Source organism: Chelonia mydas, chromosome 11, assembly GCF_015237465.2.
Source record: "Chelonia mydas isolate rCheMyd1 chromosome 11, rCheMyd1.pri.v2, whole genome shotgun sequence".
Lineage (NCBI taxonomy): Eukaryota > Metazoa > Chordata > Testudines > Cheloniidae > Chelonia > Chelonia mydas.
This window is the reverse complement of record NC_051251.2, coordinates 51,476,975-51,504,385: the sequence shown is the minus strand read 5'-3', so window position 1 is coordinate 51,504,385 and position 27,411 is coordinate 51,476,975. Positions and strand designations below refer to the sequence as shown.

Here is a 27,411-nt window from a genome sequence, read left to right as displayed (position 1 = left end):
AACACTAAGGAGATACTAAAGATCTCCTTTTTACAAGCTATATAACATGACCTGTGCTTATGCTGTATCCTGTATTAACGACAATTATATGCTATGACATGTTTACCTAAATATTTTCTGTTTCATCCACAGTTATACTATATTTATGATCAAAACATCATTCTGAAAATGGACTTAATAAAAAGGTTAAAAAATGTCCAATTGGTTAAAAGTGAACAAATGTGGCCATGTATCTTAACACCTGGAAAAACTCAGAGCATGCCCAGCTGGCTGCTAGCTGGTCACACATTCCTAAGTTTACAATTACTACCAGTGTTCTCAAACCAGGCTCATTGACAAACAGTTGCAGATGGCTAAAATGCTCATGTTTGGAAATAGCTTTACTCAGCAAAATCTTAGAAAAATAGTGCATCAATAGAAGCATTTGTATATGGAAATATTAGCATATGAGTACAGTTTTCCAGTGTTGTCACATATGACCTGCATGATGGTTGCAGCATATAAAATGAAAACATATTTTGTGTCACATCATGTACAAGACAAGGGAGCTAACAAAAAATGCAGGTTAAATCCACTTACATGGAAATACAGAAGTGGGAAATACTTGTAATGAGACAGGGACAAGAGCATGAGCATGAAAACCTTCCCAACTTTTAGTAACAGTACCATATAGCACACTTCTTAGAATGCTTGCAGTGACTGTTTACCTCACAGTTTTCTTTTAAATTGCACTATTCCAGCTATAATTTCTTAAAGGCAGTGTCCTTGAAGGCAGTGTGAGGTGGTTCTCTTCTTACGGTACTTGGTCTTCAACGATTGATGGAGGTTGGTACCAGGTATTTTCCCCCCTGTGTTAGAAGATACAGCACACTGGCTTTAATGGTTAGAGCAGGGAAATAGCAGTCAGGACTCCTGCATTCTGTTCCCAACTCAGCCACTAACTTGCTATGTGAATGTTTACTTCTCTGTGCCTCAAAGCTTGTCTGCATGGGGAATTCTTGGGAAAGTTAGTGTGAAATAACTAGGGTGTGAATTTAAAGCACTATGGCTATTCTGCACTAACTGCTCTTGTGGACATACACATTCCATACTAAGTGCCTTTTGCAGTTTAGATTAATCCATTTTGGATTCAGCAATAGCTGTTCCACAGTAACTATTCTGGGCTTCCCCCCTTGTAGACAAGCCTCAGTTTAACCACTTGTCAAATGAGTGTAATATTACTTACCTAACTCATACAGGTTTGTGAATCTTAATTAATGTTTTAAAAACTACTTTGAGATGCATGGATGGAAAATTCTAGATACCATAACAGAAAAGTATTATCATTGTATACTCTGTGTAACTAATTTGAGAGTAGTGTAACATAGTGTTTTCTTCCCTGTTCAGTAAATAATTTGAAAAGCTGAATAAAAAAAGAAATCAGTTGTTTGGGAAAAAAAACAAAAACAAAGAACTATGTTGTGCATACTGTAGTAATTGGAAAGTTCACACAATGCAAAATTATTCTGTTCTCACTGTTTACAGAAATGATAATATGCAAAACAGAAGTTTCAAAAATTGCATTTGACATTTCTCATCCATGTGCAGGTGGGAGTCATCTTACTAAAAAAGTGACACTATTTGTGACTCTGGCGTTGTGGGAACACTTATGAAAAGTGGTATATTACATGTTATCAAGTTTAAATACTGTGACAAAAATAAAAACATAATAATAAACATAAAAGCAAGAAGAATTTCACTTTGAATTATCACACTTCTGACCATTAAGTGTAAAGCATGCTAGAAACTGATTTGACAGAAATTATTACATATCACTTTTCAGCAAAATGGCTATAACTAGCAATTACAACAGAAACATCTACTGAAAAAACCCAGATTTCTAAATATCTAGACCACTTAATGTTCTGATAAGAAAACAATCTGACTATTCTTTCTTCCATAATAGAACACGAAATTCACACTAAGTTAGATCATTAAAAGTCAATTATACAATTTCCTAAGTAAAGAAATTATAGGAGAACAAATAAAGCAAATAAAAGTATTCTGCTGTCTTCTGCACAAGAGTCACACCAGAATGATTAGTACAGATTAACAGGTGATCATCTTCATACATGAACAACATGATCAACAAGACCAAAGGTCACCATGGTTTGAATTTACCATATGCTACAAAATTCATATCTTAAACTGACTTAACATACATTTTTCAGATATTATGCATGCCTTGGAGTCAGCAAATCACAAGTCAGATTACACATCAGTCACTGTAAACTCCTATTAATATTCTGACCCAACACAGCATGTAGTATAGAGGAGCTCCCTAGAACTTTAAGCCTTCTGTTTACTTGGGCCTGATCTTGCACTCTTTTACACTGGCAAGCTCTCAGTGGAGATGATAGGAATTTTGTCAGGGTAAGGAGGGCAAGATCAGCCCCATTATTCATGACTGTACTGATAATTCACTCTATACTGCTTATTACTACTATTTTGTGCCAGCAATTTATAAACTCCCAATATTTTAACTTCAATTATAAAACATTGGCTTCATTCTGGTAAAGGAACTGATAAATTCTATGCTTGATGCTTTAGCTTGTTTAACCCTCTTTCAAGAAGCTTCAAACATATTTCATGAATATTACATGACAAATTTAAACATCTAGTTCCCTGTTTTTCTAGTATTACTTTATTCAGCCTGCAACTCCATAGGCCAATGCTGATTCTAAATAAGTCTGATGAACTCTAAATGACTTCTGTGTATATAAATAGAACATAACAAGCTATTAAATCTTCCTTACAACAAATTGTGCTATGCCAAAATAGTTGCTCTGGATTTTTGATCAGCAATTGAAAGATCTGTGTTGATAACCAACCAGCAACCTGGTAAAATAATTATGGTTGCAATATTTTTTTTCAAATTAATCTTTCCTTAAATAATACATTTAATTGTATTCCATTTTTTTCCTTCTACATTCCACTCAGGTAAAAAGCGCAAAAGAATAAAATTTATTAGTACCCTAAAACTTTCACTAGTGTATATTATGTCACAAGTTTGGGATTTCAATACAGGAGTGCCTTACTTTTGATACATATGCACATAGAAATCTAAAATGAAATGGTAAGGCTTAGTATATAAAGAACAAAATAACTATAAAATATACAACATTTAAAGAACTAAGGTGTTGTAAAAAGAAACTATATATTTTTAACATCTAGAGAAAAGGTCATAATTGGGAAAGAAAATAGTGCATCTGCAATTTACAGTAGTTATCATGTGTCTGTCTAGTGGTTAAAGCAGAGTACTGGGTGACTGGAGGCCAGTCCCCTCACCCCACCACTCTGCATTTGACTGGATGTGTCACCCAAGGAAAGTCTCTTATTTACTCCGTTTTTCAGTTTTCGTATCCGAAAAATAAAAATAATGATCAAATCTTGATACTAGTTCAGATATCACTATGTCAAATTTTGAATACTATTTGTAAGCAGAGGCAAATATGTGATTCATGTGGTTTTGTTGTATTGAGCAGTATGCTACAAATGAATGTTGAAGGTGTACAATGTTCAATAGGGCTATAGTTATCCAAATAATGAATTAAACAAGCAAGGTATGTGTGAATGATTGTAAGATAGATATAAGAAAAATGGCTGCAGATGCATGGTAATATAAAAGGTTTACAGCCTAAAACCCTAACTGTAAATATTATTTGAGCATTTTAAGAGTAAAGATATCTTACCCGTGATATCTCCATCTAGCTCTAAGTATCTTCAAAAATTGTCTGTCCAAACACAGCATTATTGAGTTGCTGCACTGTTTTACTGCTGGATGCAAATCCTTATGAGATTACCATATAAAGCATTTTTATGTGAATTGTAAACATGCATTGGTGTTTTCAGTAGAACTAATTAAATAATTAAAGTTATGGGGCTAGATTGCCTCTTCAACCCAGTGACCAAGTTTTGAGGCGCAAAGGGTCTGCTCAGCAGAAACTCCTGAAGGCATTGTGGCTGAGGCAAGGAAAATGTGTCCAAGAGTGCTTGGAGTGCACATAGTAGTAGGATTTGCTACACACATTAGCAGGGTACAGCATGCATTCCCCTACAACAGCCAAGCTCTTCTAGTTAGGAAAGAACTGCCAGCAACCTTCAAATAAACAGTCGTTTGTCAGTTTCTTGAGTAAAGATCTTGGGACATTGATAATCTTGCCAATTATTGTCTTGAACTTTTCTTTTGTGGAGAGGAGGTTGTTACCAAACAATTTGGGCATCGTCTGAAATTTTAAGACGTCTCTGACCACTTTCAGTCTGGTTTTCAGCTTGAGTATGGTAAAAAGTGTATTGGTCTCATTGGGTCATTCTCTTCTGCTTGAGATGGACAATGATGAGGCACAGGTGCTGGAACAAGGTGTGGATTCCATCATCCGATGAAGTGAGCTGTAGCTCACGAAAGTTTATGCTCAAATAAATTGGTTAGTCTCTAAGGTGCCACAAGTACTCCTTTTCTTTTTGCGAATACAGACTAACACGGCTGTTACTCTGAAACCTATCATATATAGGGTTTACAGTTTGGTTGAATGGCTTTCAGCTCCCCCCTATACAAATTGTTCAAGCACCCCTGTGATCAGGTGCCCATGAAGATTCTTTTAAATCTATCAGCAGTTTTTAATAAATTGACAATGGGGTTTTCTTCACTTGCTTGTGGACCAACTCCTATTCTGAATTTAACATCTCAATCTTATCACCATTTAATACAATTCAATAAATGATTATTTCTAAATGTCGAATTTACATTATGTTGTGAAATTATGTAATCTAAACCTATATCTTTAATGATCAATCCTGACAATATTAGAGAGAGGATCATGAGGACATGTTCTTTTGAAACTGTCTTCTATTCATCTTTCCTCAGTAATACCCAGATTAGTTTCAGATGATCCAGTATACAGAGCATTCAGGTTAAAAAAAAAATAGTGAATGTCCCATTCTCTCTCTCACTCTCTTTTTAGTGTCATAAACAGGTAATTTTATGTTACTTGGCCAGAATCCCTCATAATGAGTTTTCTAGGGCATTAAAATCCATAAAAATCTTCTCGTAAGTCCAGGTTTTTTTTAACCTTTATGGTCTTCATTAACACTATGATTATTTGACAACAGAAGAATAAACCCATATATATTTAATACAATATACTGTACTCAGAATAATGCATGCACCTTATACAAAACCATTTAATACATATTTTTAATTTAAATGGTGAAGCATGAAAGATTTAGGATCTGAAGAATGTTTTAAAAATGCAATGATTCAATTAATGCCCAGTTTCTGCATGCATGAATGAACAATTTGACCTGGGTTTGAGCACAATATTTTAATAATGCAGCTGCCATATTCATTGGTCTCTACATTTCCTGGAAGCTAATCTGCTAAACAATTTACAGTATTAATATGCTGTGTTTCCGTTCTCTGAGTGCTGATTTGGTAATGCTCCACAGTTGCATGACATTTCATTAAATCTCTATTCTTATTTAAAAAATGTCGAAAACACCTACAAATCCTCCAAAGTTAAGTGAATAAAAGTGTCTTTACAGATAACATGTTTCCAGTTGAAAGCAGACTAATGTCTGAGATGCAGCTGATTATAATGAAGCTCCAGTCCCATTTGATTTGTACTATAATTTCTAAAACATTATACAGTACAGCCCATGCAGTTTTTAAAAGGCAGGCATCACAGTTTGATGATGTTTCTTTTCCAAGAGACTGACCTGATCACAGCATAGTCAAAATAAAGGAACTGTATATTTCAGCACATCAGTAAAAGAATCTTTATAATGAATCATATACAAAAATTAGATGAACTATTATACTGAGATTAGATAAATTAACATTGCACAGAATTACCTATTAGATATAAGTAATCCAAGACACACACACACTCTACATTTAGTGTTATTTCCATATAATCAAAGATAATCATGACTTGAATTTTTGAGCCTGATCCAGCCTGTTCTGGAGAAGTTTTATGGAGGATGGCCATTGACTTTAAAAGGCGTTTGAGAATAGATTTGCAGGCTTAGATCCTAAAAGTGTAATTATTTTTTCTCAGAAGTTTAGATTTGTTTCACAAAAGAGTAAATTTGAAAGTATATAGATATAAACCCAAATTCAGGATCTGATCCTTCAAACATTTACACACATGAGCAATTTGGTAATTTCACTCATATGAGTAATCCAAGCCAATTGAGTCATGAACAAAGTTATTCATATGTGTAAGTAATACAGGACTGGGCCCTCACAGTGTAAAACACTAAAATAACTTTGGAAAACATTTTAGAACTTCAAATATATTCGTATTCAGAAAAGAGAAATTAACTAAGAAATTCTATAATTGTAAATGAGAGCAGCAATACAGTGAATATTTCATTATATATTGTGAGAATGTTCAGTAGTGGAAGATAGGATTAACATATTACTTTAAAACATTCCATTACTTTCTGCATCTGTTTACTGATAATAAAAGAAACAGCTGTTCTAAACATAACATACTAACAGGTGTAAACTGTTCATTTGAGATTTTAAACAGGAATTATATTCCATTTCCCCTTTAGCTATTTTGAAATTATATTCTAAATACTACTCCCATAATTTTAAACCATTAATTTATATTTGCTTAACTTCTGGTCATTGATTAAAAAAAATACACATATGGAGTTAGCTTACTTCTAGTTTTGTGCAAAAGAGTCTGTTCTTATACAGTACACATCCTGAACTAATTATGCCAGATGTTTTCCATAAAATGTTTGGTCACACAATTAAGCAGCTTTGCTTTAGCAACTGTTCTATATCAAATTTACTGCAGAAAAGCATCATAATTATGAAGTAACACTGTATCAAATTCACAGTACTAATATCTCACCATGTTTAGTTAAGCTATGAATGATAATGGAGCTTGAAATTGTGTATTTACCTTAAGTAAGTCCTCCAAATCATCTGTAACCATGTTGTGCTTAATTCCAAGCCATTAACAAAAGATTTAATATTTCCATATTTAAACTCCCAATACTTTTAGATATGATACACATAGCACTTAAACATAACAAAAAGCCACATCTGATAGCTTTCCTTCTACAAAACAGTGTATGCACTGCAACTTTGTTACAACCCCATCTTATCAATGCTTGAATATAAATTAAACAAACAAATCCTTTGTATTTTTATATTAAATATTGCAATATGCTTGGACATTTATTTCAGAATTGTATATTTATAAACAAGCTTCACTTACAAAAAATGCATCAACTATCAAGGGTCAGATTTGTGACCCTGCCTCATATCAGTAAGCACTTACACAAGTAGTAGCAACGTGTGTACTTAGAAGCCAAGGGTGAAATGAGACTACACTTGTAAGTGGTCACACTAAGGTGAGGCTGCTTATGTAAATCCTAGCCAATATGCAAAAAAAGATGTACAATCAAGTGCTAAATAGTTAAACCCCTTAAAAATACAACTAAAAACCCAGTTCTACAAATACTTATCACATAGGGCTTATTGCTACCAGTGATTTGGCATTGCTCATTGAAATAAGCAATACACCTGTTTATGTTTACTGTACATTACTACTCTGGAAATGTTCCTCCCTTTGTTCTCCACATTTAAAAAAGGAACAACCCCAAAGAAGTCTGAAGTATTCCACTCACTTCTTCTTTTCCTAAAATAACATTTCTCAAATTAACTTTCAGAAGTTTCCTTTCACAAACATGCTAATTATATAAATCAGTAAACATTACCTTGACAGCTTCACATTTACACACACAGGGACAAGAACGACCTCTCTCTTCTTTCTCTCAATAAGATCCTTCTGTAGTTAAAAATAATTTTTTTTAGTATTTTTGTATTAAAATACTTTCTAAACTTGAGCTAGGCTGATGCTTGATCTGGAACTACTTCATAGAAGTTGCCATACTCGACCAGGTAGTGGTACATCTAGTCCAGCAATGGCTGATACCAGACACTTCAGAACGTTCAAGGTTTCTTGAAAGCAAAAACTGTTTTCTAAATGATCATGCTGTTGACCATTCTGGGCATATTTTGGGAGAAATTGCTGGAAGTATCATCAGTGATACCACATTCATGTGACTGAAGATGAGAAAAGAAAGATTAGTTAGGATGAAAGATACTTTGGCTCACCCATTGCCAAACTCAGATTATATTCTGTGCATTTATCCATTCTAATTGTAAATAAATAAAACAGCCAGCAGAGGGCAATGCAAATACTAGCAGTCTAGTCTTAAATGTCCAGCACTCTACAGATGTGATGGAAATTACTCTGTGGATGATGGTGAATAATGCATACCAGTTTAACAATTGCAAGTGCACTGTAAAAAGACAGTGCACTTGCAATCTACAATATTCATTTCAATCATTATCTCGTTGCACTGACAATGTTAAGAACTCTGACAGAAGAGTTAGGCAACAAATATTAATCAAGTATAACACGATACTAGTATTGGAAAGTAAATTAGTATAAGGTGAAATGGTTTAAAACAGTGGTTCTCACTCAGGGGTACATGGACCCCGGGGTGCGCAGAGGTCTTCCAGCATTTTTACACCAAGCTAAGTAAAAAAGCACTAGCGAAGTCAGTACAAACTAAAATTTCATACAGACAATTATTTATTTATACTGCTCTATATACTATACACTGAAATGTAAGTACAATATTTATATTCCAATTGATTTATTTTATAATTATTTGGTAAAAATGAGAAAACAAGCAATTTTTCAGTAAGTGTGCTGTGACACTTTTTTATTTTCATGTCTGATTTTGTAAGCAAGTAGCTTTTAAGTGAGGTGAAACTTGGGGGCATGCAAGACAAATCAGACTCCTGAGATGGGTACAGTAGTCTGGAAAGGTTGAGAGCCACTGTTTTAAAATATTAGTAATCATTTTATAAATAAGCAGCAATGCTGTACAAAAATTAAAATGCCTTTGCAGTAATAGAATCTGTTCATAGAAGAATCTCTTAAAGGAAGTAGTGGAAGACATGTGACTTCGGACAATTAGAAACAGATTGTAAGGGAACCACAAAATGTAGTGTAAAGAACTATATCGTACTGGTCAACACGTGTACTAGAAGACCTAATAGTTTTTTTCTCTCTGTTTTTATAATTCATGTTAATACCATACACCAGGAGTGGCCAGCCTGAGCCGGAGAAGGAGCCAGAATTTACCAATGTACATTGCCAAAGAGCCACAGTAATACGTCAGCAGCTCCCCCATCAGCTCCTTCCCACCCACCGGCAGCCCCACCGATCAGCACCTCCCACTCCCTCCCCACACCTCCTGATCAGCTGTTTTGCTGCATGCAGGAGGCTCTGGGGGGCGGGAGGGGAAGGAATGAGGGCACGGCAGGCTCAGGGGAGGGGGCAGGAAGGGGTGGAGTGGGGGCAGGGCCTGTGGTAGAGCCAGGGGTTGAGCCATGAGCACCACCTGGCATATTGGAAAGTTGGCGCCTGTAGCTCCAGCCCTGGAGTCGGTGCCTATACAAGGAGCCGCATATTAACTTCTGAAGAGCCGCATGTGCCTCCGGAGCCACAGGTTGGCCACCCCTGCTACACATAGTTGACATTATTGGTCTCCTAGAACTCAAATAGCTACTAAGCACCCCTGAGGGAAGTCCCCATTCTTCAGTCATCTGACAGCACCAGCTAGTGAAAGAACGTACATTTACTGCAAGATAGCAGTCCCTGACACAATACATTAATGAAAAAAGATAAAATAATTCCCAGATCCTTGGCCAACATCTGCATGCCAGGTTCTTCTTATTCATCTTGGAGCCATGAGAATGACATTAATCTTGCTTTATGTGACTTTTTTCACAACTTTGTGCAGGAATGGGACTAGCTAAAGGTACAGGTTTGATTAAAGCACCAGAGAATAGGTAGAGCATCCATTACAACTCTTCCTTATGTATACCTATTGGAGAAAGAAGTCAAATTCCTGCACTCCCTTCTGAAGAGCTGGTCTCTTTTTGGCCAGCTTCACTTGTGAACTAGAAAGTGAAATAAGGTGTTTATGCAAAAGCCACTCTCCTGAGTGGACCTACCCATGCCTCAGTCAGTCTTCTACATAGAAAACCTGCCTTCAAAAATGTGTATTTTTACTTTGCTCAGATTAAAGAACACCAATCTTCATACCACAGTGATTCACTCCATATCTGTCACAGGGCACTCTACCCATTGCTGGGTGGCATCCCCTTTGGGCGATTCTGGGGATTATCTCTGCACAGTTCAGCACCCCCTTCTGTCCCTTCCACCATCTGCAGCTCTCCTCTCTCTCAGAGTCACAGCATGGCTGCTTCACGACTCAACCTTCTGACCAGGTCACATTGTGATTCTCCCTCTGGAGGGGACGGAACAATTCTTCAAAGTCTTTCTGCTGAAGCAGCATCAGGCACTCCTCATGCCTGGTACCCTGACCCTGTCACTTCTGCAGTGATCAAACAATCTTCTAGGTCACGGCCCCGAGTAGTACTACGCTGCAGTGGTTGGTAGGGGAACCCAGGCCCACCTTCTACTCTGAGTTCCAGTCCAAAGCCCTGTAGCAAGCAATTAAAGCCTGTGGCTACACTCACTGCTCTAGCCCATGGATTATTTCCTAACATGTTTCTCCAGTCTGCTTAGTCAGGCCCCTCTCAGGCCTATTAGGTCTCCAGGGTTCCTATCCCTCCTTCCTTCTGTCTTACTCCAGGAAGTAAGACTACACACTTTTCCCTCCTATACTATCACCAGCTTCCTGGCTTTATAGAATTCCCTACCTGTTCCCTCACAGGTGAGCTTCTTTCTAATTAAGCCTCTCCACACACCCTAAATCTCTCTTATTTGCTGCTTAGTAGGCTGATTGGGCCCACCAGGCCTAATTCAGCTCTGTCAGGGTCAGTGTGGGAATGCACTCCATCATGCCATCTTTCCTGTGCTTCTTCAGGTAGATGACAAGTTAAGTGTTGTGTAAATAAACCATTACAATAAAATAGCTAGCACTTTCCCAGAGACCCATAAAAACCAGCCGTTTTAGGATGCTTGTAACAAGAGCTGCATCTGTGGACAATTGCTTTTGTTGTACAATTATGGAGGCAAACTGGGTTATCCAAATAAGGAAGTTTGTTGTATCTTTGATTATCATTATACATTAAGACGCTCAGAAATGTACCCTTGACATTTTTCTTTGCAGCCTCCCTTAATAGTAAGGATGCCTTCAGAGGGAAAATAGTGAGCAAAACCTGTTTATGACCTAATGTTCCCTGCTTTTTAAGAAACTCTGCTTTGAGGACCAGCCAGATACCTAAGAAGACTTGCAGGATTATGGAGGTGAAAACTAATATAGTGCTCTCCATTCTAAAGTTATTTTTTATTGTTTGTAATGTGGTACTGCCTGAATGGACCCAATCAGAATCAAGGCCTTGTTGTGCTAGGCACTGTATAAGCAGATTTTATTAAACAAACAAACAAACAAACCCAGACCCTGCCCTGAAGAGCGTACAAAGATAAAAAAAAGCTGATCATAATGGTGTCTGTGACACAATAACACATTATTTTGTTTTAAATGTAAGAATAATACATGGATAAATGGTGGCTTTTAAATAGCAGCCACCACACACGATTGAGACTAGCTGACAAGACATATAGCTGACAACATATAATACTTCCTAAGAGGCTGTCTGTTGAGGAAATTTGAGTGACATAACACTATACAAAGGTTTGAATGACTTCTTAGTGCAAGTGATCACCAATAGACCCACCTTTGGTTTGTGCCTCATGCCATTATTGCAGTTTCTGAGAGGGAACCAGTATGTTGTACTTTGTTTAGACTTTTGTGTAGCAAAACCTGGAGTTGGGAGAATAGTAGTGTTTAGAAGAAAGGGCCTTAAAAAGTAGGGTAAGTCATCTGGGCCTTTTTAGCCTTTACCTCTGGAAAAGCAAACAAAACCACTTTCCCAACTCAGTATCATTGAAAGTCAAATAGAAATTATCTTAAGTACTTATATAGCTCCTATCATTAGCATCACAATGCCTCACAATCGTTAATGTATTTATCTTCATAATAGCTCTGTGAGGTACTATTGTATGGCTGCCAAGCATAGCCTGCAGAGCAATGCTTTCATAGTGTATGGATTATATTCTCCTTACTACTGTGTGTACATTAAATGTCTTGGTGTTAGACATAAGCATATACACAAAAATATAATGGTATCTATGTATGTTTGTTGTAAGGATGTGAAAAATCTTTGAATGGGATTCAAATCATGCATTAATCCATTCAAATCACAAGTATCTGAATTCCTCAGACCTTAATCCACAAGACTATATGCCAATCCTTATTCAATATATATTATAAAAATACAAGGTTTCAGAGTAACAGCCGTGTTAGTCTGTATTCACAAAAAGAAAAGGAGTACTTGTGGCACCTTAGAGACTAATCAATTTATTTGAGCATGAGCTTTCGTGAGCTACAGCTCACTTCATCGGATGAAGTGAGCTGAAGTGAGCTGTAGCTCACGAAAGCTCATGCTCAAATAAATTGGTTAGTCTCTAAGGTGCCACAAGTACTCCTTTTCTTTTTATAAAAATACAAGTACCTTTAACTGTAATTTGTATTGTTTTATATCTTGAAAAGGAAACAACAGTTCAGTAATCAGCATACTGCATGTTATACAGGTTACAAGAAGTAGCTGAATAAAGCTGGTAAATATATTTGTTTAAACTGTATCCAAACTCCAGAAATCTGTAGCCTGGTTCAAATGGCAGGGAGAAGTCTCCCTTTCCCAGTTTGCATCTGGTTTTCTTGTTCCTTCCCTTATCCCTGGGGACTGCTATTCATAGCCTAGCAGTCTGTACTCAGGGAAGAGTACAAACAAAGCTATAATTTTTCCTCTTTCCTGTGCACAGAAACACCTGTGCTCTCCACCCATCTGCCATTTACAATGAGGTCTGCCAACTCTCTCCCGAGTCCCCATATTCCCACCTCATCCTCATTCTAAAGGGTCACGTCTCCTGGGTCCAGTGATATTTATGGTCAATGTATTTGTGTATATTTTCTAAATAACTTTCTTTTCTTACCCCCGGGCCTATATCACTCAGACAAAGTTTACTTTTCTAAGTTCTCTCTCTCTCTAACATCTCCCACTTTCACCAAACCTCTACCTTAGGGTCCCCCCCCCCACCCTTCATGCCTCATCTCCCTGGCAACTCCACGCTGTTTCCCCTCTCCTGGGTCTTCTCCCTCTTCTTCCCACACAACCCATCTCCTTCCCTTAGCTCTCTGTTCATCTCTCCTGGGTCCTCTCCCCACCCCTTGTGGCTTAAATCTCTCACATCCAGCCCCTCCTCTTCCCGGTAGGAAGCCTCCCTTTTTAGGCATCTCCGGGCCCACTTCCCAGGGTCTTTCCACTCTCACTTCTCCCCCAGGCTTTCTGCCCCACAACCTGCACTCATGGCTCTCCAGCTTCACCCAGCATCTTCAGTGCGCCAGCACCTTTACCTTCCACCAGCCACTCAGCTCTATCCACCCCCGGCAGCCATTTATCCCCTGCCAGTATAGCGCCTGTCTGTGCCCCTTAGCTGCTGCCTCACACACCTGGGTCGGAGGAGTGGTGTTCTCCTGAGTGCTTCACCCCCACCTCTGAAAGGAGACAGGCGGAGGTGAGGAGCAGGCAGCAGGAAGTGCTCTGGCAGCAGCCTCTCATAGCACTCCCCCTCCCCCGCACAGCAAGGGGCCTGGGCACCCAGAGGAGGGCCCTTGTTGGGTGGAATAGAGGGGAGCAAGTTCCTTTGTCAGGCAGAACAGGATGATAACAACTGTCCTGACAGCTCTGCCTGGGGGGAAGTACAGTGGGGCTGGGCCAGGAGAGGGCAGAGCTAGGGCAGAACTGACCTGACCTTGGGCCAGTCAGAAAGGGAATCACCCTGCTGGCCACTGCATTAGAGATTTAAAATTAAAAAGGTAACAGCTGGAGCCCCAGGTGCCTGGCCTCTTATAAAAGCCTGCGGGTGGGGTAGGGGAGAGAGACTGGCAAAAGAAACACCTGCAGCAGGCCCTGCTCCCACTGACAGGCCTCACAGCTGCAGGGCCCTCAAAGGCCAGGACCCATCCAGGAAGTTCTCTTACCCCCTGCATCAATCCTAATGCCTCCAGTGAGTGAGAGTCCCGGAGCCGAGGTGGGGGTGGGCTGTGACGCATCCATGAGCAGCAGCCACCTGTCAGCAGCTTCTTGGGGCAGGTTCTGTGGCAGTTGGTGGAGGGTTAGTGAGGACGCAGCAGTCTGAGGAGCTGAAGGGAGCATGACAGTGGAAGGAAACTGGGCTGAGAGCGACATGGGGGGAGCCATAACCACTGGCCTTGTGTTTGGACACTGAAGCTCCCATCTTCTGCAGTTCTTTAACAGGACCTTCAGTAAGGCAGTTGTTTACTGATGAACCTCTCTCAGTGTTAAAGGCGATAGCTGCTTTAATAAGGCAGCCCCTTCCTCCCATCCCTCCTCTTTGACTCCTAATGCTCTTCCACAACAGCTTCTCCACTTGAACCCCTTTACACTCGCTCCCATTCCTGTACCTCCAATGCTACGTCCTGATGTTCGCCATGCACAGGTGTTAGACAACAGGCAGCATGTCTATGCATGTGGGAAAGTGAGAGGGCAGCAGAGGAATAAGCTAACAGCTCCTACCCCTTTGCAGTTGCTAAAATCTCACATACCAGATATTAGCCAATGGAAAGGGAAGATGAGACAGGGAGACCTAATCATCTGTCTCATCCCTTTACCCTACCCAATTACTCTTCAATTGATGAAGCAACACTTGTTCACATTTACCACTGTACCCTCCGTGCTTGGGTTTCCTTCTGTTTAAAGGGGAATGTCTAATGTGCAGCTCAACCCAATAGCAAATACATCTCTTAGCCCTCCTCAGATTCACTATCAAGGTGCACCACCTGGAAACTATTGTGGTCCAGCTGCTCCCATTTAGATGGAATATTGCACACTGACATCTCAAAGACATAGGCCACACTTTCGTAGTTAATATGGGCCAGGCTGAGATCTGCTCTATTCTATGCTAATTTAGAACCATGCGCAAGCTCCTGCCAAATTGATGTCAAAGACTTCAGATGGGCAAAGACTGGGAATCTTGGCTTTAAATTATTGACAGCAGCAATGCTGAAACAGGAAACTGAGGGTATGTGAAACCTTATACAAGGGAAATATTTAATCCCACCTCCTGCTGAGATTCTCTGTCTTTGTGAGGCATTTATTACTTTGGTGGTTGTCATTTGCACATACTGAAGTCCAGTGTTATATGTTTAGGTTGAAAACTGTACACATATGGCATGAACTGTCAGCATAAGATGCTGAAGTAGTATGGTTCACTACCCAAAGGAAATATGAAGGCCCACACTCCAAGTACAGTGCAACTTGGATCCCGAGCAGTACAGAGAAATTCGAAGAAGAAAATTTGGAGCCAAATTTGCACGTATAGGTGTGTTTGCATTGTGGAGTCACAATGCAAATATATATGTATAGTTTTAGCCTCTGTTTGAAAATCTGGCCGTCGGTGGGAATCACGTGTAACGATAAATAAGTTAAGAGAAATTTACAGTAAATTTTTCTCTCTCATCTTAATCAGACAAATTCATGCAACTCCACTGAAGTCAGTGGAGAGCAGGTCTGAAGCTGGCCCATTGTGTTTCTTTTATATTTCTTTATTGTTTAGAGCAGGGGTGGACAAACTGTGGGCCAGATCCAGCCTGTCAGGACTTTGGATCTGGCCCACGGGATTGCCAGCCCCGTGGTGCAGCGGGGCTAAGGCAGGCTCCCTGCCTACCCTGGCCCCACGCTGCTCCCGGATGCAGCCAGAACCACATCCCTGCAGCCCCTGGGGGTGGGGCAGAGAGCTCCATGCGCTGTCCTCATCTGCAGGCACCACCCCCCACAGATCCCATTGGCTGGGAACGGGAACCTCAAGGTAAGCAGCGCCAGGCCGGAGCCTGCCCCGAGCCCCCTCCCACACTCCACACCCCCTCCTGCACTCTAATCCCCTTCCCTGAGCCTCCTCCTACACCCCTTGCCCTGAGCCCCTTCCTGTATACTGCACCCCCTCCTGCACCCCAACCCTCTGCCCCAGCCCTACATTCATGGCCCTGCATGTAATTTCCCCACCCAGATGTGACCCTCGGGCCAAAAAGTTTGCCCACTCCTGGTTTAGAGACTCAAGGTGGATGAGGTAATATCGTTTATTAGGCCAGCTTCTATTGATAAAAGATACAAGCTTTTGAGCTTCACAGAACTCTACTTCAGATCTGGGAAAGATAATCAGAATGTCTATTACTTAGATCAGATTCAGAGGAATATATAAAGCAGTGTAAATTAACCCTCAGTAAGAGGTATACGCTTAAGTAAGTAAGGCTAAAGGGGTCTAGAGGTTAGGCACACGTTCTACAGGCAAAACTATGTAACATGCACTGAAAAAACACCATAACAGTTGCAAACATTTATTAACTAAATTCTTAATGGGAAAAAAATAGCAATGAGTTGTTGCAAATAAGTTTCTGTACATTATTCACAGTTTATTTTCAGTTTACAAACAGTAGCTGAACTTTAAAAAACAAAAAGACATTGAACTTAAGACAGTGAAAAGTTGCTGTATAAAAACTTTGTAGAAAACAGGCTGACAATACAGAGTACAGGTCAAAATTAAGGAGAAGAAATACAATCCCCAAACAAAATGTTCTACTTTACTGAATAACTTCCTTGGATTTGTGCTTGTTACTTAAATTCTGGAATATCTGTTAAGTGATGAAAAAATGGACGACCATGAACACAGCCTTTATTTTCATTTCCAAGCTGTTGCTTCATCCTGTAAATTGTGTCCTCTACATCCTCTTTTGACATATACAAGGGTAGCTGCCGAGACATACGCACTGCTTCTCCCTGTGGAGAGGAAACCCCCCCATAAATTTTATAGTGCTACCTTGTATCAGATTAACATGTGGCTTCAATAAACTCAACAGGCAGTAGTAATATATTCCATTTTTCTCTTTCCTAGTGGTAAATTCTATTTCTTATTACCAGTATATTCAAACCCAGCATCCAAACTACAACTCTAAGCAAAAGTCTTACAAGACATTTCAAGGTACTAAGCAAGGTATCAGGTCAAATCACAATGAGAAAGAATAGCATCAAATTAACTTGTTTCAGAGTAGCAGCCGTGTTAGTCTGTATCCTCAAAAAGAAAAGGAGTACTTGTGGCACTGTAGAGACTAACAAATTTATTTGAGCATAAGCTTTTGTGAGCTACAGCTCACTTCATCGGTTGCCGATGAAGTGAGCTGTAGTTCACAAAAGCTTATGCTCAGATAAATTTGTTAGTCTCTAAGGTGCCACAAGTACTCCTTTTCTTTTTGGAAATTAACTTGTATTGCCAATCTGTTGGTCATGTTTGTACTCTCTTTTAGGGTCCAGTCTTGCAAGATGCTGAGCACCTTTTGATCTTTTTAGTTCCCTTAATTTATTGATTTCATTGAAAGCTGACAAAATACAAAACCTTAAGGTCTCTTTAAAGTGGCATTGCTGAGTTGGTATTTTAATCATATTACTTAGCCAGTATTCCTCACCACTTGCCTGCTGCCTTCCTTCACAATGTACAAAACTGAACATGAGTTCAGGAATTTTTAAGCTTGAGCTACTTCATTCCCTCCCACAGTCCAGGGATGCTGTCCCTTTTTCTCCCAGCCTGAAAGGTCCTGCATCATTGTGGATTTCCCTCCAGCCAGGAGGTCTGAATGTAACTCCTTCTGGAACTAGTAGTCAATACTGCCCCTTGGAGCTGCCAAACGAGGATCACTGGAGAGAAAGGCAAAGAGCGTCCAGCTCAAATGTACAGTTCAAAGACAAAGCTTGAACTGCCTACTTGGCAGTGTACTGCTATTAGGCCACCAAGCTGGAGAGAAAGGCAAAGAGCATCCTGCTCAAATGTAGAGTTCAAAGACAAAGCTTGAACTGCCTATTTGGCAGTGTACTGCCATTAGGCCACCAAGCTGGCCTCAAGCCCACATCAATTTTTTTTAATTGATTTTTTAAAATTATTGCAGGCCTTATGTCTCCCGTTTAGTCTCTCTACGTGCCTACTGCTGTTATTGCTGTGCAATATCTTTCCTTGTTACAGAAATGTTCACAGGTCCAACAAATGCCCTTATCTGCTCTCCTCCGTTTCAGATAGATAATCTCTTGATGAACGGATTCATCTTGTCTTAAAAAACTAGCCATACAGGCCCAAATCCAGCGTAAGAAAAGAAGGTTACTTACCCTGTGCAGTAACTGAGGTTCTTCAAGTGGTGTCCCTGTGGGTGCTCCACTTCAGGTGTTGGTGCGTCCTGGCGCCGTTGATGGGAGATCTTCTGTAGCAGTGCCCAGTTAGGACGAGCGTGCGCAGTTGGTGTCTCGTGGAGGCATTGGAGTCTTCTTGGCGCGTGCGCATTCCGACTCCCTCAGTTCCTTCTCCACCATGGAGTCCTTTAAGTCTAACTCCAAAGAAGAGGGGAGGGGCGGTGGGTAGTGGAGCACGCCCAGGGACACACATCTCGAAGAACCTCAGTTACTGCACAGGGTGAGTAACCTTCTTTTCTTCTTCAAGTGGTGTCCGTGTGGGTGATCCACTTCAGGTGAATGTACAGCAGTACCTACTATGGTTGGGGGGGACTTTGGAGTTGTGGGTTTGGCAGTGGCAGCCAGTACTGTATGACCTATGACAGTGACTGCTCTGGCAACTTGTATGCTGCCGTAGTGTTTGGCAAACGTATGGTCTGATGACCATGCAGCAGCTTTGCATATGTAAATAATGGGTACGTTGTGTAAGAACGCTACCGATGTTGACATAGCTCGAGTGGAATGAGTTCTGATGCCGTCAGGATGTTCAATGTCGTGGATCTGGTAGCAGGACCTAATACAGTCAGAGATCCACTTGAAGAGCTGCTGTTTCGAAATAGCAGCTCCTTTGGAGCATTCTGCAGTAGATATGAAGAGTCTAGGCGCTTTATGAAATGATTTTGTTCTGTCCAAGTAGAAGGCAATCGCCTTTCTACATCAAGGGTATGAAGTGCCGCTTTCTGTGGGGTTTGGGGTACAACGTGGGGAGGTGTATTGTCTGGTTAAGGTGGAAAGAGGACACCACCTTTGGCAGAAATTTAGGGTGGGGCTGCATCGTGATCTTGTGCTTAAAGAAACTGTAAGCACCTCATGTGTAGCCTGGCATGTTTCACCACGAACATGGCAGCTGTCATATAGCCCAGAAATTGCAGACACGTTCTGGCTTCGACCCCTGGACAGATGGACACCGTGTGTATAAGGTGTCTGATAGTGAGGAACTTGGCCTGCGGGAGGAAGGCTCTGGCGAGGGTTGAGTCCAGGTAAGCCCCAATGAATTCTATTTGCTGTGTAGGCATCACAGTTTATTTGCAGTCCGAGCCTTTGGAAAAGAGCGATGGTCGACAGTGTGGCCATTTGCGTTTCTTCGTATGATCGGCCCTTGATGAGGCAGTCGTCCAGGTATGGGAAAAATATGATCTCTTGTTTGCGCAGGTGGGCTGCTACCACTGTGAGTGTCTTGGAAAACACCCGCGGTGTGGTGGAGAGACCAAATGGGAGCACTCTGTATTGGAAGTGGTCGTGTCCCACTATGAACCGTAGGAATCGTCTGTGTGTTGGGTGTATTGAGATATGGAAGTATGCATCTTGAAGTCGGGAGCTGAGAACCAGTCCCCTTGTTCCAGCACTGGTATTATCGTTCCCAACGTGACTGGGAGCGGACGAATTTGTTGTGTCATCGCAGGTCTAGAATGGGTGACCATCTTCTGCTTTAATTCTGGGTCAAGAAATGGTGGGAGTAAAACCCCTTCCCTGTGTGTTGTGTTGGAACTTGTTCCACTGCACCTAAGAGGAGTAGCTGAGTTCTTCCTGAAGTAGGTATTCATGAGAGGGGTCCCTGAAGAGGGACGGAAAGGGTAGGGGGGCACGAAATAAAGGGGATGGAATAGCTTGACTGCACTATTTCCAGGACCCAGCAATCCTGTGTGATGTTTCGCCAAGTGCGGCAGAAGCGTTGGAGGCAATGGCCAAAAGGGCAAGTAGGCGCTGGTGGTAAGGACTGGTTGCTCAGACCCTCAACCAAGACTTCAAAATTGCGGTTTGTTGCTCGACTGGTGGGACATAGGTTGTTTTGACTGGGTTGTTCGACCTCTGTTAGGCCTGCCGAGGGACCTCCCAGTGTCATATTACTTGGACTGTGGGCAGCTGTATTGCTCTGGTAAGGCTGGTATCTCTTTCTCTTGGAAGGAGGGGTGTAGATCCCTAGTGTTCGGAGGGTGGCTCTGGAATCTTTCATCATGTGAAGGACTTCATCCGTTTTTCAGGAAAAAAGTTTCTTTGTCGAAGGGTAAATCCTCCACTTTGGTCTGTAGCTCTTTAGGGTAGCTCTTGTCAGATGAGGAGAGACAAGAGGCTCTATGCATCACCACCACAGTAGCTGTGGTGCGAGCTGCCATATCAGCCATGTCCAGAGATGCCTGAAGCGCCGTTCCAGATACTAGCTGTCCCTCTACCAGGACCGATTTAAAATCCGCTCTTCAGTTCTCTGGGATGTGAGAGGTGAATTCAAAAAGTTGGTTGTAATGATCAAAGTCATAGCTAGCGAGAAGAGCAGTGTAGTTGGCAATTCTAAATTGGAGAGTAGAGGATGTGTAAACCTTGCGACCTAAGAGGTCAAAGTGTTTGAAGTCTTTTTCTTGGGGTGTGGACCGGTAATGAGGTTGTTTAGCCCTATGGTTAGCCGCTTCAAACACAAGGGAGTTGGGCTGTGGGTGTGAGAATAAAAAGTCCACGCCCTTAGCTGGGACATAATATTTCCGGTCAGCCTTTTTACATGTTGGCGGGACGGAGGCTGGTGTCTGCCAGATAGTGTCAACCGGTTCTACTTTGGCATCGTTTATGGGGAGTGCAATCTTTGAGAATCTTCAAGAGCTTATGTTGATTCTCCTGTACCTCCTCCACTGGAATGTCCTGGCTGATTGCAACCCTCTTCAATAATTCCTGAAATTGCTTGAAGTCATCTGCCATAGTTGGTGGGGGTGGCATGATGGCTTCATTAGGCAAAGAAGAGGAGCTGTGTTTGGGCAACTCCATGTCAGGTCCGGGCTCTTCACAGGGATGGCATTGGGGATCTAGATGGAGAACGGATCTGCGCTCTATGGGGTGAGGAGGTGCAGGAATAGTGGGCCTTATAGGGTGCCCATGGGTCCAAAGTGCCCATTGCATGGGGCATGGTAGTTGAGGTCCCATCCTTGGTGGAGCAAACCATGGGAAGTGGGGTTGGTTGTTGTGATGCACGTTCCTGTGAGGTGGTCTTTGTTGTGGTGGAGGAAAGTTGGGTGGAGAAAAACTGCGTCTCCGTGGTCATTGCCATCACTGTCTGTGAAGACGGAGCGTTCAGTAGGAGAGGGTGGCTGGATCAAGGGTGAGCCCTCGGTACTGAGTAGAGGAGAATCCACTGAGATGTCTTGATGCATTAGAAATTGCGTCTGTGCTGGAGTGTGCGGCACCAAGGATTTAGAGTCAGAAGCTGTTGGTTTAAGCAGTTTGTCTTTGGTCTTGGCTGGTGCCGGTGGCCCCATGGTGGCACCAGATAGTGTGTCACTCCCAAAGGGGGAAGAGGGGTTAAGAAAAACTTGGTTTTGTTTTGTTTTTTAATGAGCTCTATGCAACTGTCTAAAGGTAGAGTAGTAACTGGGGAGGTTTTATCTAACTAAAACTAATTTTCTCTCAAAATAGAGGAAGAGGTTCAGCACTGCCCCAAGTTCCATCTTCAGCCAAGGACGGCAGAGAATGAACTGAGGGGGTTGGAATGCGCGTGCGCCAAAAACATTCCAACGAAGCTGTGAGACACCAACTGCACATGCACATTCTGACTGGGCACTGCTACTGAAGATCTCCAATCAACGGTACCAGGATGCACCGACACCTGAAGTGGAGCACCCACAGGGACACCACTTGATGAAGAAAGTAGGCTGGTTGCTTGATAGCTTGTGGGCCATTTGGCAGATTTGAAAGATGACAAGGAATAATGGAAGGCAGGCTTGTCCACTTCCCCATCCGTTCCTGTCAGTTCTCCAAAACCCTGAACTGAAATGGGAAATGGCTTATCCAAGTACAAAACCACAGCCATTAGGCTAGTCATTCAAAGGAAAGTGACCTTTTAACGTCAGTGCTTGTGCATGCACTTACTTCCTATCCCCCTCAATCATGGCTCTTATCAATATGTTTAATACACAAATAGGTAGTTACTGCCCTTTGGATGGACAACTTTCAGCATGAACAATTTCATATACAAACAATATATAGAATATTAGATAATTTGAAATATATAACAATATACTGTTCCCCTCAGTGTTATGTCACTTTTCTTGCCTCTCCATAATGTGTTGATTGAAGATTTGCTGTCTTAGGCCCCTATACAGGAAAACACTTGAAGTATATACTTAAGTCCACCCCTATTTAAGTGCATGCTAAAGTGCTTTCTTGAATAGAGATGCTTTCTCAACTTGGGGGGGGGGGGGGGGGAAGAGGGAGAGGGAGAGGGAGAGGGAGAGAGAGGGAGAGGGAGAGAGTGTGTGTGTGTGTGTGTGTGTGTACAGCTAATGATTAAATACTGTGGGACAAATCCTGCCTTGTTTATCTGGAGGTGGAAAGGGTCCACTGGCAGGTCTGCTGTCCATAGGAAGACACAAGGGTGAGCAACCATGGAAAAGCATACAGAGGAAAAGTGGGTTAAGAAGCGGTGTGGCATGAGTACGCCACAGTCTGAGGGGAAGAAACCTTCTTTCCTTTGCCCTGAAGCTAACAAAACAAAATTTTAAAAAATAAGACTATTATCCCTGAATTTATGCCACTTAAACTTGTATAAAATTCAATTTTGTGGCTAGAAATAAAGTTCTTTTTCTTAATTATTATTTTATCTACCTCTATTGTATCTCTACTCTCTCAACTTTCTCTTTCCATGAATTGTAGAAATTTTATTTATTTTTGTATGAAAGCCGTGCACTTTCAGATTGTTTGGAAACTGTGTGCATCTCACTGTGGTTTATTTGAACTTTAGATGTAGGTCTACTTTCCCTAAATTGATCCCTTAAATCATTTCGTAATTACCAGATTAGTTATGGTAGAGCTGTGACACTGGCAGTCCCGGTGCCAGCTCATGCCGAGGCCCCTAGGCCTCACTGAACAATGATAAATGCATAGCTGGAAATCAGTCTGGCTCACCTGTGTGTTACTATTGTTAAAATAGGAATTAGATTTATAGAGAAGTGTTTATTGTTGGACTTTATGAAATTCTTGTGAGTTGCTGCATACATTAATTTCATTATAATATCTGTATCCTGTGTTATAAGGTAATATTTAAGTGTTTGCTTTGTAACTATAAAAGTGCATGCTATGAAATTGGAAACCCCCACATTCAGGAGACAAGCATTATCAAGTGTGAAAAATTAGTTTACCATAAGTAGTGTCATCTCCTGCCCAATAAAAGAAGGCCCATAGACACCAGACAAACCATTGTGGAACATCAGCAGATAAAAGACTTTGTTGATTGCTCCCACATACACCCACCCATGAAGAGGGGACATGCACAAACTTGCCTTCCACCACAGTTTGAACTTTGGGGGGGGAAAGGAATAAAAATTGCTTACCCGAAGAATCTGTATCACTATGCTGCTTGGCATTTGGAGAGGGCAATATTTCTAAGTATAAGCAAGGGATCCCCAAGCTGCTTAGCTTGGGTTAGCCCTAAAGGACATATAGAGCTTGTGCATTACAGCAGCTTCTATTACAGTCTTAGGTTTCAAAAAGTAACTCATTTGTGTGTGTATGTTCACCTGCTTTAACCTTGTAAATAGCTCTAATTTCTTTTTCCTAGTTAATAAACCATTAGTTATTTTATTACAGGATTGGCTACAAGTGTTGTCTTTGGTGAGAGATCTAAGGTACAATTGACCTGGGGTATGTGACTGGTCATTTGGGACTAAGAGTAACCTGCTTATTGTGATTTTTGGTGTAAGGCACTACCTATCTATTGCCTAGGTGCCCAAGGGGACTGTCTGTGACTCCATATTAAGGCTGTTATAGTGCTTCAGGAATCCACACTTGATACTTGGTTGGCAAAGGCTAATTATGGAACACACAACCAATTTGGGGTTTGTGCTCTGGTTTGTAACAATCTGCCCTGAGGTTGGCATCCATGTTCGAGCCACTCCAGACAGCTTGACAGGAGTTAAGAATTTGTGGCTGTGATACATAAAAAAGAACCAACCACTTTCTGGAAACTGTAAACAATTTTATGATGGGACTGCACTGTAGCCTGGAAAACTGCCTCTTTATAGTGTTTTTATATACTGTCTTATCAGGTCACAGTTCATTTATTCAAACTGCATTTCTTCTTTGAAAACTGCCAACATAAAAAGAGTACCTTCTTACTGAAATATGCTTCCTGAGCGTATTCAGAGTCATATCTGATGACTGAAGTGACAAACATGTTCTTACTCCTTTTAGCAATGCCCAGCCAATTCAACTGAGAGACAGTATATTGGATTTTATTGTTTCTTGTTCATCATCATGAGTCTCTCATCAGAATAGAACTGCATTTAATCAATGCTGAAAGCTAGAGAGACTTTCAAATGGCTTCAACTGTTTATTTAAAAATAAGATGACCAATACCTGAAAGCAAACCAGCTATTTCTTACCTCCAAGTAGTTTATCACTTTGAGAGGTCTACACTCATATACTTCCTTTGCATTTTTGTTTATCACAGCATTCAGAATTTCTTTTAAATCTGATATACCATAGTATGGCAGACAATTAGCCATTCCTTCTATTTCCAGCTGGTTTTCTGTAGCTGAATATCCTGGCAATAAGAAAAGAAAATAATTAGTATTCCTGATATCAATAAACAACATCTATGTTACACACTGTTTTGATTTATATCCCAGAATAAGCCCAATGAAAATAAAACTGATGTAAAAACACTTAGTAAACTAGTCATTAGAATTCAATACAGTTAAGACAATTAATTTTGCCTTCATTGGAATGAACAGCATGACCTCCTCCTGGGTTTCATATTAATCATGTGTCATGAGTGCCTTTTCACACCACATGTGCCACAGTTTACTTTAGTTCAAATCCCAGTTAGAACTGTTTAAATGCTTACACCACTTTACAGTATTTCCTCTTTGGGCAGGCATTGTAATCCCATAGCTTTTATTAAAACAAATGAAATTAAAGGTGACTATGTAATGATTTCAGCTTCTACAATTTGTTTTTATGAACAGTGTGTTGATGCTAGTTCCTATGCAAATGGTTTAAACATCTGTCCAACTCAAACTCAATTATTTGGGACAGATGCAATTCCCGTTGAAATCAAAAGCAGTCTTTCCATTGAATTCCACTACCACAGAGATTGAAGAACCCAAGTCCTCACAACTGAACCATTCCACAGGGCCCTCCACATCCATCAAGGGGTTGCCACCACTTCAACTGAACACCTGAATAGGGATCTCCAGGGCATGATGCAAAGACCATCTTATTAATGTAACCACCTACTCCCCAGCAAAAAAAACTCAACTCCCTACACCATGGGAATCCAAACCTTTAAACAAATCCAGACACCCACCGTACTATTAAATTAACCCCACCCAAGCACCCTCCTTCCATCCCAACATAAACTTCTCTTTTCTTTAGGCTCAGCCTCTGCTCACCTAATTTCCCACTCAACAAATCCCCTATAAATGGCATAAACCTTACTCTTGCTAGTATCTGTCTCAGACCCACAAAGGAATAGTGTTCATGACAATCTCAGTCCATTCCCCTGTGCCAGACCTCTGTCATGCCAGCTCCAATTAAGGGAGTTAGATTGGAACTGCCTAGAGAAACCTGCACCTGATTGGCAAAGGGGAAACAGCTGCCAGCCTAATTAGCCTGAGGTTGCATAAAAGCCAAAGGGGGAAGCCAGAGAATGGAAGGAGAGGGGTAGCTCTTCCTTCCTGGCTACAGAGATTGAGAAGTCCTTAAGGCTCAAACCCCCAAGCTGTAGATGGTGAGAAGGTGGTGGGATTGCACTCTGGAAATAAACTGCACTGGTGAATGCTGAGCCAGGTCTTTTTGTGTTTTTTGGAGCAGAGCAGAGGCAGGACCAAGGGGGGCCCTACTATACCCTGTTACACCTAGCTACCGCCTATTGGGGAGGTGGATTAAATATAACAAGGGGAGACCCCCTCCCATCACTGTAGTGTCTACACTGAAGCACCACAGTAGTGCAGCTTAAGTTAAAAGAACAGTGAAGAGGGGTCTTTAAGGCTCCTGATAAAGTCACAAGTTAATAATAACAACAAATTGAAAGATTCTATACGTGGGAGGAAATGTTTACAGCTGAAATCACAGAAATGTCTTTTAATGGGTTAATATTAATCAAATGAGGTTGCCATCCCTTTTTTGCATATTATTTACCTGATGGTCACTAAATGGTAGTGAGAAATTTGTGCATGCTGACAGGAACAAGCTTAACTATCATCACTGGCACCTCCACAGTCTCCTGAGACCCAAGGATCCTTGGACCTTCATCATCCTGATCCTGAGAGATGTCGTGCCCAATTGAGCCAGAGAGAGAGAACCAATGACATTCCCACCTTCACTGGCTTCGGCTAAATCCAGACCATCACTTTGAATGTGAGACTTATTTTTTCTTCCCTAGGCTCCTTTTGTCTTCTGTCTCAAAAGAGTCTGGCTTAGACAGCCAAGACAATTCCATCTTTTGCAACATTGTTATGCGTCTGATCAGAGAGGCAGCCTGACACTGGTACAAGTTTGCCAGCTCTTATAGTGGCTGACAAGACAATGTGCACTGTCCTCGTGTTTCTCCAGCAGGGAAGCTGGAAGTGAGAGTCAGCACAAAAGACAGAAGCTGCATTTTCTATCTTTGCTATTCTTTTCTTTTCCCTTTTGTGTGTTTGTTTAGTCTTACTGTAAACAGGATCAGACTTCAACAACAACAGCTCCAGCCCACTTCAACTAACTTTCTCTTTTGCCCGAAAAAGGACACAATCCATCAAAGGGGGGGTTCCCTATAAAGTAGTTTTCAGGCAAAAGGGAGCAATGGAATATTGTTAAATTGAAAGCCTTATTTAATACTTTACATTTCAAATGCTATAGCAGTTTTTCCTTTCTGTACCCTTGATGAAAGGTTACAAAGATTTTGAATGGTAGTAGTTACAATAAGAGTAAGCCAAAGATAAAGTAACATAAAACTCCCGACCACTCATTAATATTGTAACAATAAACAAAAG

At 41.0% G+C, this 27,411-nt stretch overlaps 1 protein-coding gene and 1 long non-coding RNA gene across 10 annotated transcripts in view; both read right to left on the bottom strand.

The window, feature by feature from the left end:
- The window catches only part of LOC122462447, a 63,325-nt gene extending 49,649 nt beyond the window's left edge, over window positions 1-13,676 (bottom strand). Inside the window, exons 1-3 of the long non-coding RNA XR_006284980.1 lie at window positions 13,621-13,676; window positions 11,786-11,871; window positions 7,777-7,847 (exon numbers count right to left, since the gene is read on the bottom strand). This is a non-coding gene — a long non-coding RNA (uncharacterized LOC122462447). The remainder of the gene's footprint in view (window positions 1-7,776; window positions 7,848-11,785; window positions 11,872-13,620) is intronic.
- A 2,832-nt stretch (window positions 13,677-16,508) lies between these two features.
- The window catches only part of PMS1 (PMS1 homolog 1, mismatch repair system component), an 85,764-nt gene continuing 74,861 nt past the window's right edge, over window positions 16,509-27,411 (bottom strand). For 8 of the 9 annotated variants that reach the window (XM_043525608.1, XM_037912043.2, XM_037912044.2 and 5 more), the window contains 2 exons: window positions 24,817-24,977; window positions 16,509-16,963 (listed from right to left, as the gene is read on the bottom strand). In XM_043525608.1, coding sequence (XP_043381543.1) covers window positions 16,799-16,963; window positions 24,817-24,977 — 326 coding nt within the window. In that variant the 3' untranslated portion in view covers window positions 16,509-16,798. Of the gene's footprint in view, window positions 22,205-24,816; window positions 24,978-27,411 lie in introns of all 9 variants that reach the window. The other variant, XM_043525610.1, reaches the window with a different exon arrangement.